The sequence below is a fragment of the Thamnophis elegans genome, chromosome 2, assembly GCF_009769535.1.
Source record: "Thamnophis elegans isolate rThaEle1 chromosome 2, rThaEle1.pri, whole genome shotgun sequence".
Taxonomy (NCBI): Eukaryota; Metazoa; Chordata; class Lepidosauria; order Squamata; family Colubridae; genus Thamnophis; species Thamnophis elegans.
The window spans coordinates 148,112,056-148,122,686 of NC_045542.1; the positions used below are offsets into that span (position 1 = coordinate 148,112,056).

The window sequence follows — 10,631 nt, forward strand, 5'->3', positions numbered from 1 at the left end:
AACTCAACAAGTCTCACTTAACAGAAATTTTGGGTTCAATTGTGGTCATGTCAAGGACTCCCTGTGCATCCAAGTAGGATCAACTGCACATTAAGCAAAAATAGACCCGAGCTAGAAGAAACAGCAAGCTAAAGAATCATGTCTTTAGGTTAAAAAAGTGTATTGAAGCGAAGGAATTTTTTTTATAATTCATACCGCCCAAAATACTCTGGTGAAAATGGAGCCTGCTCTGGATAGCGAATGCAAGTAGTCCTTGATTTACAACCATAACTGAGCCCAAAGTTTCTGTTGTAAAGTGAGTTACTGTGTTTGGTCCCATTTTACGACCTTTCTTGCCACAGTTATTAAGTGGTTGTTAAGTGACTCTGGCTTTCCCATTGACTTTGCCTGTCAGAAGGTCACAAAAAGGGATCACTTGATCCTGGGACACAGGAACCGTCATAAATATGATCCAGGTGTCATATGACCCACACAAATTTTGATCACGTGATCATGCTGTTAAGTGTGAAAAACTCTTGTAAGAACTACCTAGCTTCACCAAGTGGGGCAGGAAAGAGAAGTTGGGTGGGATAGGATAGAATGGAGCATGGCATGATTGGTTGGCATTCAGACTGAAATGTTCACCCCACCGACGAGTGTCTGCTTCAGATATAACAAAATAACAAGAGTTGAACGGGACTTTGGAGGTCTTCTAGTCCAACCCCCTGCTCAAGCAAGACACTCTATACCATTCTGGACAAGTGGCTATCCAATCTCTTTTAAAAAACCTTCAGTGATGGAGTACCCAGAACTTCTGGTGGCAAGATGTTCCACTGGTTAATTGTTCTCACTGTCAGGAAATTTCTCCTTAGTTTTAAACTGGTTCTCTCCTTCATTAGTTTCCATCCATTGCTTCTTGTCTGGCTTTCAGATGCTTTGGAGAATAGGTTGACCTCTTCTTTGTGGCGCCCCCTCAGATATTGGAACACTGCTATCATGTCATCCCTAGTCCTTTTCAATAGACTAGGCACACCGATTCCTTCCCAATTGATATAAATTTGGAATTCCAAATTCCAAATCTAGTGAGAATACCCAATTTCACTTGCATTGTTTTCCATGGCAGTTACTGTATTTAATATAGTACATTTGTGGTTCAGTTTATGGAAAAGAAATTTGGTGGTTACTGCCATATAATCTGACTTTATCTCTCAAATTTAGTGCAAGCTATGCGCATAAAAGCTTCCATCCCAAATGATGATATCCCATTTGGTTGCCAAATGAGGCTAAATGAATGAAGGCATTACTTAGTGTGATTTTGGACCAGAAGACTAAAACTAAAAACCAAGATAAAACCAGATTAATGGGTCAAATGACAATACATTAATTCTGTGTCCTTAGATTATTATTTTTTTAAAAATCCATTTGTGAGAATCAGTGTTCAGCAGCCTTGACTCCTGAGGGAGTTACAGAAATGTGAAATGGAGTTAAGTCCCCCATCACCCCAAGTTAAAACAAATGTGACAACAGATCATTATCTTTCTTATACCTGTTGCTAACCATTCTCAGGTGCAATGCTGTAACCAAGTGAATTTTCCAAGGGTTGCATTTTCTCATTTGAACTGTCTTGACAACAATTGCCAGGTAAATAACGCATTAGTCATTATCTTTTCTCTTCTGGCTTGCCTGGATGTTGGACAAAATTCTTCTAAAGACAGCGCTAACCTAATTTATGCCAAAATTTCAGGTTATCCCTTTTCAAAATCAACACATTGTTATCTCTAATCTGCACCAATTGTTAGGTACAGTGATGGTGGACCTCTGGCACCTCTGACACACGTGCCAAAGATGACATGCCATGACATTTTGGGTGACACGACTGTTCAATAACATCCAACATCTATTCTGAAAAGCATGCTCTATTCTCACATGGTTTTTGGAGGCTACGGAGGCCCTGTGAGAATGGGGTGTCCTCTTCTGTGGCCATTGGACACTCTGGAATTTATTCAGGATTAGTTATGCTCTCATCCATCCTCTTGGGCCTCAAAAAAAAAAAAATCACATGAGAACATGGTGGGGTATTTTTTGCAGTTTTCAGAGGCTGCAAAAGAGCATTCTCCAAAACTGCTTCAAGAACAAAGGTCTTGTGCAACAGGAGTAGCCTCAGGTAGGTTGTAGGGGCTTGGCAACAGAAAGAGAACAGTTCCTGGAGGTAAGGCAGGTGGCAGATCCTGGGGAATGCTAGGCCATGTGCCATTCCCCCAAACCTGGCCTGTTTGAGTAGTAGAAATGATGCTAGAGCTAAAGTGGATGCCCAAGTGTTTACTTCCGGCCCAACTTCAATACAGCCATTGATTGTCTCTCTTCAAAGAGGCCTAAATGAGGGTGAGGGGGAGAGAGGGAATAGGTTTTTCGATGTCTCTGTGGTGACATGGCAGCAGAGTCCGAATTTTGGGCAAAAGAAACCCAAAGGTTTTGCCATTACTGTTCTAATATAGAACAGAATCTTGCTCTGTTCATATTTGAGCACTTTTCCCTCAAGGGTTTTCCAATGCATTGTCTCCACAGGCAATATCGGTGTTGTAGTCCAACTCACCTGGAGGGCCACAGATTAAGGAAGGCTCCCTTGGTGGCTGTGAGAGTTGGCACTTGCTGATCGGCAACACAAATGAGCCAATTCCGATCTATCTAAAGCAGGGGTTTCCAAGCAGGGCAACTTTAAGCCTAGTGGACTTCAACTCCCAGAATTCCCCAGCCAGGACATGACCCCGGGACACTGCGACTGTCATAAATAGGAGTCAGTGGCTAAATATCTGAATTTTGATTGCATGACCATGGGGATTTGCAATGGTCGTAAGTGCCAAAAATGGGCATAAGTCGCTTTTTCCAATGCCAATGGAACTTCAAATGGTCACTAAATGAACTGGGGTAAGTCAAGGACTATCTGTACAAGGGAAACATTTAATGATTGAAAAATGAGCCTCACAGTATTTCTGTGGTATTACAGGAATGAAGAAAAGCTGTTTGGGTAATAAAGAGAATAGGGCCTAAATTGAATGCCTCCAGGGCCACTAGTCCTGTCTCTCCATTGACAGGGTGCGTCCTGACCCAGGCTTCCCAAGATCATGTAGCCGACTCCTCGTCCTGATAAAGCCCCTTTTATTTAGCTTAAAGTGAATTACTCTCCAGCAAAGTCCCGGCCAACAGTCTTTAATGAGATTTCACAACTACAGAGAACTGCCAGGCCGATATCTTCCAAATGCCACTCTGTAGCAGACAATACTTGGCAAGAAGTGAGGAACAGATATTCACCCTAATGAATTGAATAAAAGAGGAACAAAAGGGGAGTTTGCAGGAGACAATTTTGCTCCTTTTTTATTCCCTATGGGAGGGGCCATTTACCTTCCACCTTTATTCCTGAGTCAACCCTTGTTCCTTAGCTTTTCCCTTCTCCTGGCAGCTCTGCGCATGCGCATACTGGGAACAGGCTCCAGCTGTTCTTCTACCCCACTGATGTTTGACTCTGAAGGCAATTGATAACTGTCAGACGGCCCTGGCCCCATCTCTGCCTCCAATGCATACCCCTCGTCAGAGCCTTCCCCAGACCCTAGGACTGGCCCATGTTCCTCCCCAACCTCCTCACTGTCTGAATCCGCTGGCCACTGGCGGGCCACAACATGATGCATCGTGCAAGAAACCCAATGAGATTTTTCTTGTCCTCTAAATAGGAACCTTGTTGTGGACTCATCTTTTACAAAGGGTCCTGACTTCCAAAGGGTTTACAAGCTGGAAGGGCTTTTATGCAGGTGGAAGCTTGTGCATATTATTGAAAGTTCTGCTCAGCATCCAACCCGTAGAGCACCATTGAGGTTGGAGACGGAAAAAAAGAAAGGATTTTTAACCAAACATTTTAACACACAGTAGAACACAGGCAAACAAGCAAGTTTTATCTTTAAAAAAAAATAGATTACGTTTATTTTGCACTGAAATCCAAGATTTGTTTTTTTTTTAAAGCTTCATTAGTATTAAGGTACAGAATTACAATATACATTTACAAGGCCAGAACAAAATTTTGAAATATTGGTATAGGCCACTATAAAATAAGGCAGTAGAAACAGATCTTAGGTAGCGGCAGCCTAGAAATTTTAACTTTCCTCTTCCAGTATATGTAGAAGGTTCCTGTACCTTTAAGAAAAGTAAGAAATTATAACCTAATAGCCGGGAGGAATCAGACATTTACTCCTAGAATGGTGGACTGTGTTCATTTTATTTATTCATCACATCTGTGCAGTTTATAATTAAAAAATATGTTCCATTGTAATGTTCCGTACAGGAAGTTGAAGGGTTTTTCTAAGCAGTTAAAGTGCGGGACTTCCATTGCCCACAACGTCCCTAAACTGGTGCCCACAGTCGCCTCGTATGGGATGGAGTTCAAGATTTCCAGAGGGGCATCTTGATAAAAGTCCTGTCCCTTTATATATCTTTATACAAAAGAGCTTAGCTTTTTTCACCCTCTCTATTGATGCTACTGGATGGCCCCCAGATGTGACTCTATGACATGATGATGAGGGAGGAGGGGAACCATAATCCAATGGTCTACAAAAGTATTTCTCAACCATGGCAACTTGATGTCTAGACTTCAATTCCCAGAATTCCCCAGCCAGCATGCTGGGGAATAACAAGTATAGCTGTATCTGAGAATTCTAGCATGGACAATGTTTCTATTAATCAAGATAATCTTTTAAAAGGACAACCCGAGTGAAAATCCCTTAGGAAAATCTAATACTAAGATATTAGTACTAGCATTTGGACTGAAAGCTTTTTTATTTCTGTGTTTTCTTCTATAATTCAAGGAGTTTTCACTTCAAAAACAAGGCACCTTTGCAATAGTAATTAAGCGGCTTAATTAAACCACCACACATATTGTATACTCACAAATCATATTGAAGAAATGCATCTGTAATCCCCTCCAAATAAGTGCACTTGGCTGCTAATATATAAAAAAAAAAATTAAGTATTTGCACGTTGAGGTTAAAACGCTATGATTAAAAATTTGTGGCAAGAGATCGGTAAAAAGCTCATTTGAAATAAATAAAAACATGCTATTAATTTTAAAAGGACCCTTTTAAACATTCTCTTAGTCAAAGCAGGCCATTGAAGAGCTAAAGAGCAGTCACTTCCCCATTTTTTTTAGAAATGCTCTTGAAAACATATTCTAGAGATGCCTCTTTTCCAGAGTTGGACACTTTTGTTTAACCAACTGCTTTGCTCTCCACATAACCATCCAACCTAGAGGCTGCCATGAAATATAGCTGCATTTCAACCATTATTAAGGATTCTCAGAGTAAGAGAAAAATTCATGATCAAAAAGGATCTCCTTAATGTTCTAAAGTGGGATCAAACCCAGGCATTGGTTATTCCAACCTTCTCCAATAAGATCCTAAACAGCACCTCCGTCACATGATCTACGAGTAGAACTTAGTGTGTTTCAGTCCAGACTATCCCAATTTGACATTCTCCAAATGTGTCGAGGCTAAAATCCCCAACCTCTTCATCTAATACTGCTGTTGAGGGCAATGAAGTTCTAGTTCATAACGATGGAGAACTTTAGCTTCGGAAAGAGTCTTGAGTTACAAGAGACTGAGCCAGTAGCTAACAAATTCTTGGGAGGCAGCCCTTCAAGTCCTTTTTACGTAAAAGCACAATCAAGACAAGATAGGGCGTATTATTCAGTGCTTCGCAAGCAGGGACCTGGCAGTCAGACCCCCGCAAAAGCCAGACCCCACCCCTGCAACCAAAACCGGTACCTATCCCACCCTTACTCAGTTGTCCTTGTAGTCTGAAGGGCCGTTTTGAGCCAATAAGCCCCCATAAGCAGCCTCTTCCCGGGAGAAGATTTGGAACTTCTTGTCCAGCTGGGCCCGGAGGTAGAGGTAATCCTGTTCATCCAGGCTGTGAGCACAGGTAAGATAGACCGTGAAGAGGGAGGCCAGAAGCAGGCGGTCAAGGGAGAGGCAGGGAACAGCCCAGAGGATAAGCAGAAACTCCACGTACAATGGATGGCGAAGGTGTGAGTAGAGGCGGAGGGCCCGTGAAGACTTCACAGCCAAAGGGTCTCCCATGCCCAAGCAGTAGTAATAAACCTGGGGGTGAAACGAAAGCAACACCTGTTTACTGTTAGAGGCATTCCCAGATTTTAATCTACGTCCAAGGCAGCCTTGGGCTCTCTGCAGATGCTACAGAGGAACAAAAGGCTTCCCATCTATACTACAGATAGTCCTCGGCTTACGACCACAATTGAGCCCAAAGTTTCTGTTGCTAAGTGAGTTTGGCCCCATTTGGCAGCCTTTCTTGCCGCCGTTAAGCGAATCACTGCAGCTAAGTTGGTAAAATGGATGTTATGTGACTCCTGGCTTTCCCATTGACTTTGCTTGTTGGGAGGTCGTAAAAATGAAGTCACGTGTCCCCCTAGGATGCTGCAACCATCATAAATATGAATCAGTTACCCAGCGTCTGAATTTTGATCGAATTACCATGGTCATAAGTGTGACCTGCAATGGTCATAAGTGTGAAAAATTGTCCTAACTCGCTTTTTCAGGGTTGTTGTAACTTTGAACAGTGATTAAATGAATTATTATATGTTGAGGACTATCTGTACTCCCCCCCCCCCAGGCCTTAGGGCAGGTTCATAGTTGAGCCCCTTTCCTTCCCTTCAAAATGTATTGTTTGCACGGTCCTTGGTACTGACTTGGGTTGTTTTCTTGCAGATGTTTTATTACCTACCGTATTTTTCGGAGTATAAGACTCACCTTTTTCCTCAAAAAAGAGGGTGAAAATCTGGGTGCGTCTTATACACTGAATACAGCATTTCTGGCCTACTGAAACCCTACCCACTTTGCAAAAATGGACGTGCAGAGGGCTTGGGAGGCTTGCAAAGTACTCCTAGAGGCTGGGGAGGGCAAAAACGAGTGAAAAACAGGTCATTTTTGCTCTTTTTGCCCCTCCCCCAGTCCCCAGGAGCACTCTGCAGGCCCCCCAAAGCTCTGCATGCCCCCCCATTTTCTTTTTTGCAAAAAATGAGGTGTGCAGAGGGTTTGGGAGGCCTGCAGAGTGCAAAAACTTTTTTAAAAAATTTACCTCTTCAAAATCATGGTGTGTCTCATACTTCAGTGTGTCTTACAGTCCAAAAAATACAGTAGTTCAGTAACATCTTTAGTGTTAGAAGGGAGTGGGGTTTACTCTGTTTATATATAGTGGCTTGCCCTCAGTGTTGATGGGAGTGCTTTCTTCTTGGTAGTTCCTTGCTTAGCTGTTGTGTCAGTGGTGGGTTGAAGGCGGTACGCCCTGGTACGGGCATACCGGATCCTGCCCGGAGCACTGGGTACTGTTCCGGTATGGTGCTCCGGAGGGCCCACCTGCCCACCCAAGCTCCTTACTGTCTTTTGAAGTTGTTGGCGCTTCTGCGCACGGCGCGTATAGCACCTGCGCGATGCTCCGCCGAGCAGCTGGAGCATCGCGGAGGCTTGTGGAAGCGTCATTTCCATCTACAACGCATGCGCGCGCCACGCGTGTGTGCATTTGGGTGACGCTGGGGCCATTCCAACCGTACCGGTTGGAACGGAATCCAGAACTGTGCTGTGTATACTGTTTGACTGTCAATAGTAATAGCACTTAGACTTATATAGTGCTTCAAAGTGCTTTACAGCCCTCTCTAAGTGGTTTACAGAGTCAACCTATTGCCCCACTCCCCCAACAATCTGGGTCCTCATTTTACCCACCTTGGAAGGATGGAAGGCTGAGTCAACCTTGAGACTGGTGAGATTCGAGCTGCCAAATTGCAGGCAGTCGGCAGCCAGCAGAAGTAGCCTGCAGTACTGCATTCTATCCACTGCGCCACCATGGCAAGAAAACAACCAAGCTCAGAGAGCACCAAGGACCCCACAGTTCAACCTTGTGTTACAAATATTCTCTTCTAATGGGATGTACTGTCTATTACAGAGAACTTGTCTTCTGGATTAGCACAATCTATTTATTCATTCTCACTTTTTAAGTGCAAGCCGCTCAGAGGCATCTGGAATAGAGTGGCTTCTAAATTTCATTAAAGCGATGCTTGGGCGGGGGGGAGGTCAGTGTCCCCCCAATGAAGATAAACGGAGCTACATCAGATGCTGGGCTCACAATGTTTTTATTTCTCAAACTACACTATACTGTATACTACAGTATATACAGCCTTGCTCACCAAATGGAGAAACATGAAGGGGAAAAACAAATACAACACAGTACCTGCTTGACTCCCATCAGTTCTGCGTAATCAAAGATGAGAACGATGCTAAAGATGATTAGCCAAGAGACGAAATGGAGGATAAAACAGATGAGTGGAACCCAAGTGATCCATGGCTCAATGTTTGTGTTCCAGAGCATAGGACCATCCTGTACTGGCTGCCAATACCTCATCAGCAACTATGTTAAAAGGAAAAAAAATGACAATACTAGCAGACACTGCAAAGATATTTAACAATGACTGAATGTGAGAAACTCCAGGTCTTGCAGGGTATGAATCAAAATAATGGAATTGGAAGGGACCTTGGAGGTCTTCAAGTCCAACTCCCTGCTCAGGCAGGAAACCCTCTACCATCTTAGACAAACGGCTGTACAATTTGTTCTTAAAAGCCTTCAACACAAGTTCTGGAGGCTTATCAAAACAAGGCAAGTTTAAATGCAAGTTAAAATTATAGTCTTCAGTATTATCTATTTTTTGGGGGGGAAAAACCAACCCATTTCTCTGAGTTGAGAAAGAAACTCAATTTGTAGTTTACAACACAATGAAAAATTCTACGTCTAAACCTTGACTTACAGCCACAATTGACACTGGAATTTTGATGATAAGTCATTGTGGTCGTAAGTCGAGTCACCATGGGACTGCACTCAATTTTTACTACTGTGGTCAAGTGAGTCACTGTGGCTGTTAAGCAAATCACATGGTCCTGAGTCTGAATCCAGCTTTTCCAATGGGTGTTTTTGCAGGAAAATGACCCCCCCCCCAAAAAAAAAATTACAAAAAGCAATAAAGTGACCATGGGATGCTGCAACCAGTTATAAAGATGCCAAGCAGCTAAAATGTGTGAGGATGGGGCAGAAATTGTAACTTCAGGGAAAGTTGGTAACTTTCCTTGAAGTTACAATTAAAGTTGGAGTCCAGGGGTGGGCTTCAAATTTTTTTCAGCAAGGGGTTCTCTGCCGGGCTGCTGGGTGGGCATGGCCTAGTTGGCCTCCTGCACCACAGCGGAGGGAGCCGTTTTTGCCCACCCTGGGCTCCAGAGGCTTTCCTCCAGCCTTCCCAGGCTCTGGAGGATGGAAACGGGCCTGTTTCCAGCTTTCTGGAAGGCCCCTTTTTCGCCCTCCCCAAGCCTTTGTTCGTGTCCTGAACTTACCTGCATTCAAAACGGGCTGCATGGGAATTCCTGGGAGGGGCGGGCGAGGCCAGCCAGGAGTGGGATTTGGGGGGTTCTCCGAACTGCACAGAATCTTAGCTAGAGGTTCTCTCGAACCCCTGCGAACCCCCAGCAGCCCACCCCTGTGACATCGTAACTTCAATTGGCGCACCGTCCGTAAGTTGAGCTGTACCTGTACAGCTTCCCATTTCAATACTCTAAATCAGTCTGCCTACCTGAAGGGATACATCTGTGCAAAAAACATAGACCGTTCTCTGCAAGACCCCAAAGCAGTTGCAGGTCCAGTTTTTGACCCGATCGGAAGCCATCAGGCTGTGCTGAAGGATAAAAAGGATGATCAGGCCCACGTCCACTGTGAGCGAGTGCAGAATCTTGGGATCACTTAGGGCAGTTTTCCACCGAGGATTCGAGATGTCATCTGCAAGAGAACAAGGGAGGAATCTTTCACCCTGTATACGGCAGGACATAAAAGAAGATTTGCCAAAGAGGTTTAGAAATGTCTACATCACCTTTTTTAGCTGAGAGTAGAGTTTTGTCAAATGCAACTTTAAGGTGGGTGGGTGGACTTCAACTCCCAGGATTCCCAAGCCAGCTGGGTGGTTGAAGTTCACCCAACTTAAAATGGCTGAGATTGATGAACAATGACCTAGAACAGGGGTCCCCAGGACCCAATCCATGGCCCGGTGCCAGGCCACAGCCAGCTCAAAACTGGGCTGCGGAAGTGGTGGGTGAGTGCATGGGCGTGCACCTACGAAACTGCATTTGTAAGAACAGCACACCTGCAAAACCATCCCCTCTCCTCCTTCACTGCCATTTCCCCCACTGGTTAACTGAGCCAGAAAGGTTGGAGACTGTTGCTCTAAGAGCAGTGATGGCGACCTTTTAAGAACAGAGTGTCCAACCCCAGAGCATTGGAAACCCAACAAACAGCTGGCTGGCACGCAGTCGTGCCTCAGAAGCCTGATGAGCAGCTGGCCACATGCATGTGCGCCTCAGAAACCCAACAAACAGCTGGCTGGCATGCATGCGCGCCTCAGAAACCTGACGAGCAGCTGGCCGCATGCATGTGCGCCTCAGAAATCTGATGAGCAGCTGGCTGGCATGCATGTGCGCCTCAGAAACCTGATGAGCCGCTGGCTGGCATGCATGTGCGCCTCAGAAATCTGACGAGCAGCTGGCTGGCATGCATGTGTGCCTCAGAAA

General features: G+C 44.5%; 1 protein-coding gene across 4 annotated transcripts in view; it reads right to left on the reverse strand.

Moving 5' to 3' along the window:
* Positions 1–3,914: 3,914 nt before the first annotated feature.
* Positions 3,915–10,631, reverse strand: part of LOC116504645 (nurim-like) — an 8,599-nt gene continuing 1,882 nt past the window's right edge. The window contains exons 2-6 of one of the 4 annotated variants that reach the window (XR_004254834.1): positions 9,644–9,846; positions 8,260–8,436; positions 5,799–6,119; positions 4,912–4,966; positions 3,915–4,161 (exon numbers count right to left, since the gene is read on the reverse strand). Coding sequence is in view for 2 of the 4 variants with exons in the window: in XM_032211805.1 (XP_032067696.1) it covers positions 5,799–6,119; positions 8,260–8,436; positions 9,644–9,846 (701 nt within the window). In the remaining 2 variants the exon portion in view is untranslated. Of the gene's footprint in view, positions 6,120–8,259; positions 8,437–9,643; positions 9,847–10,631 lie in introns of all 4 variants that reach the window. The other 3 variants (XR_004254833.1, XM_032211805.1, XM_032211803.1) reach the window with 3 other exon arrangements.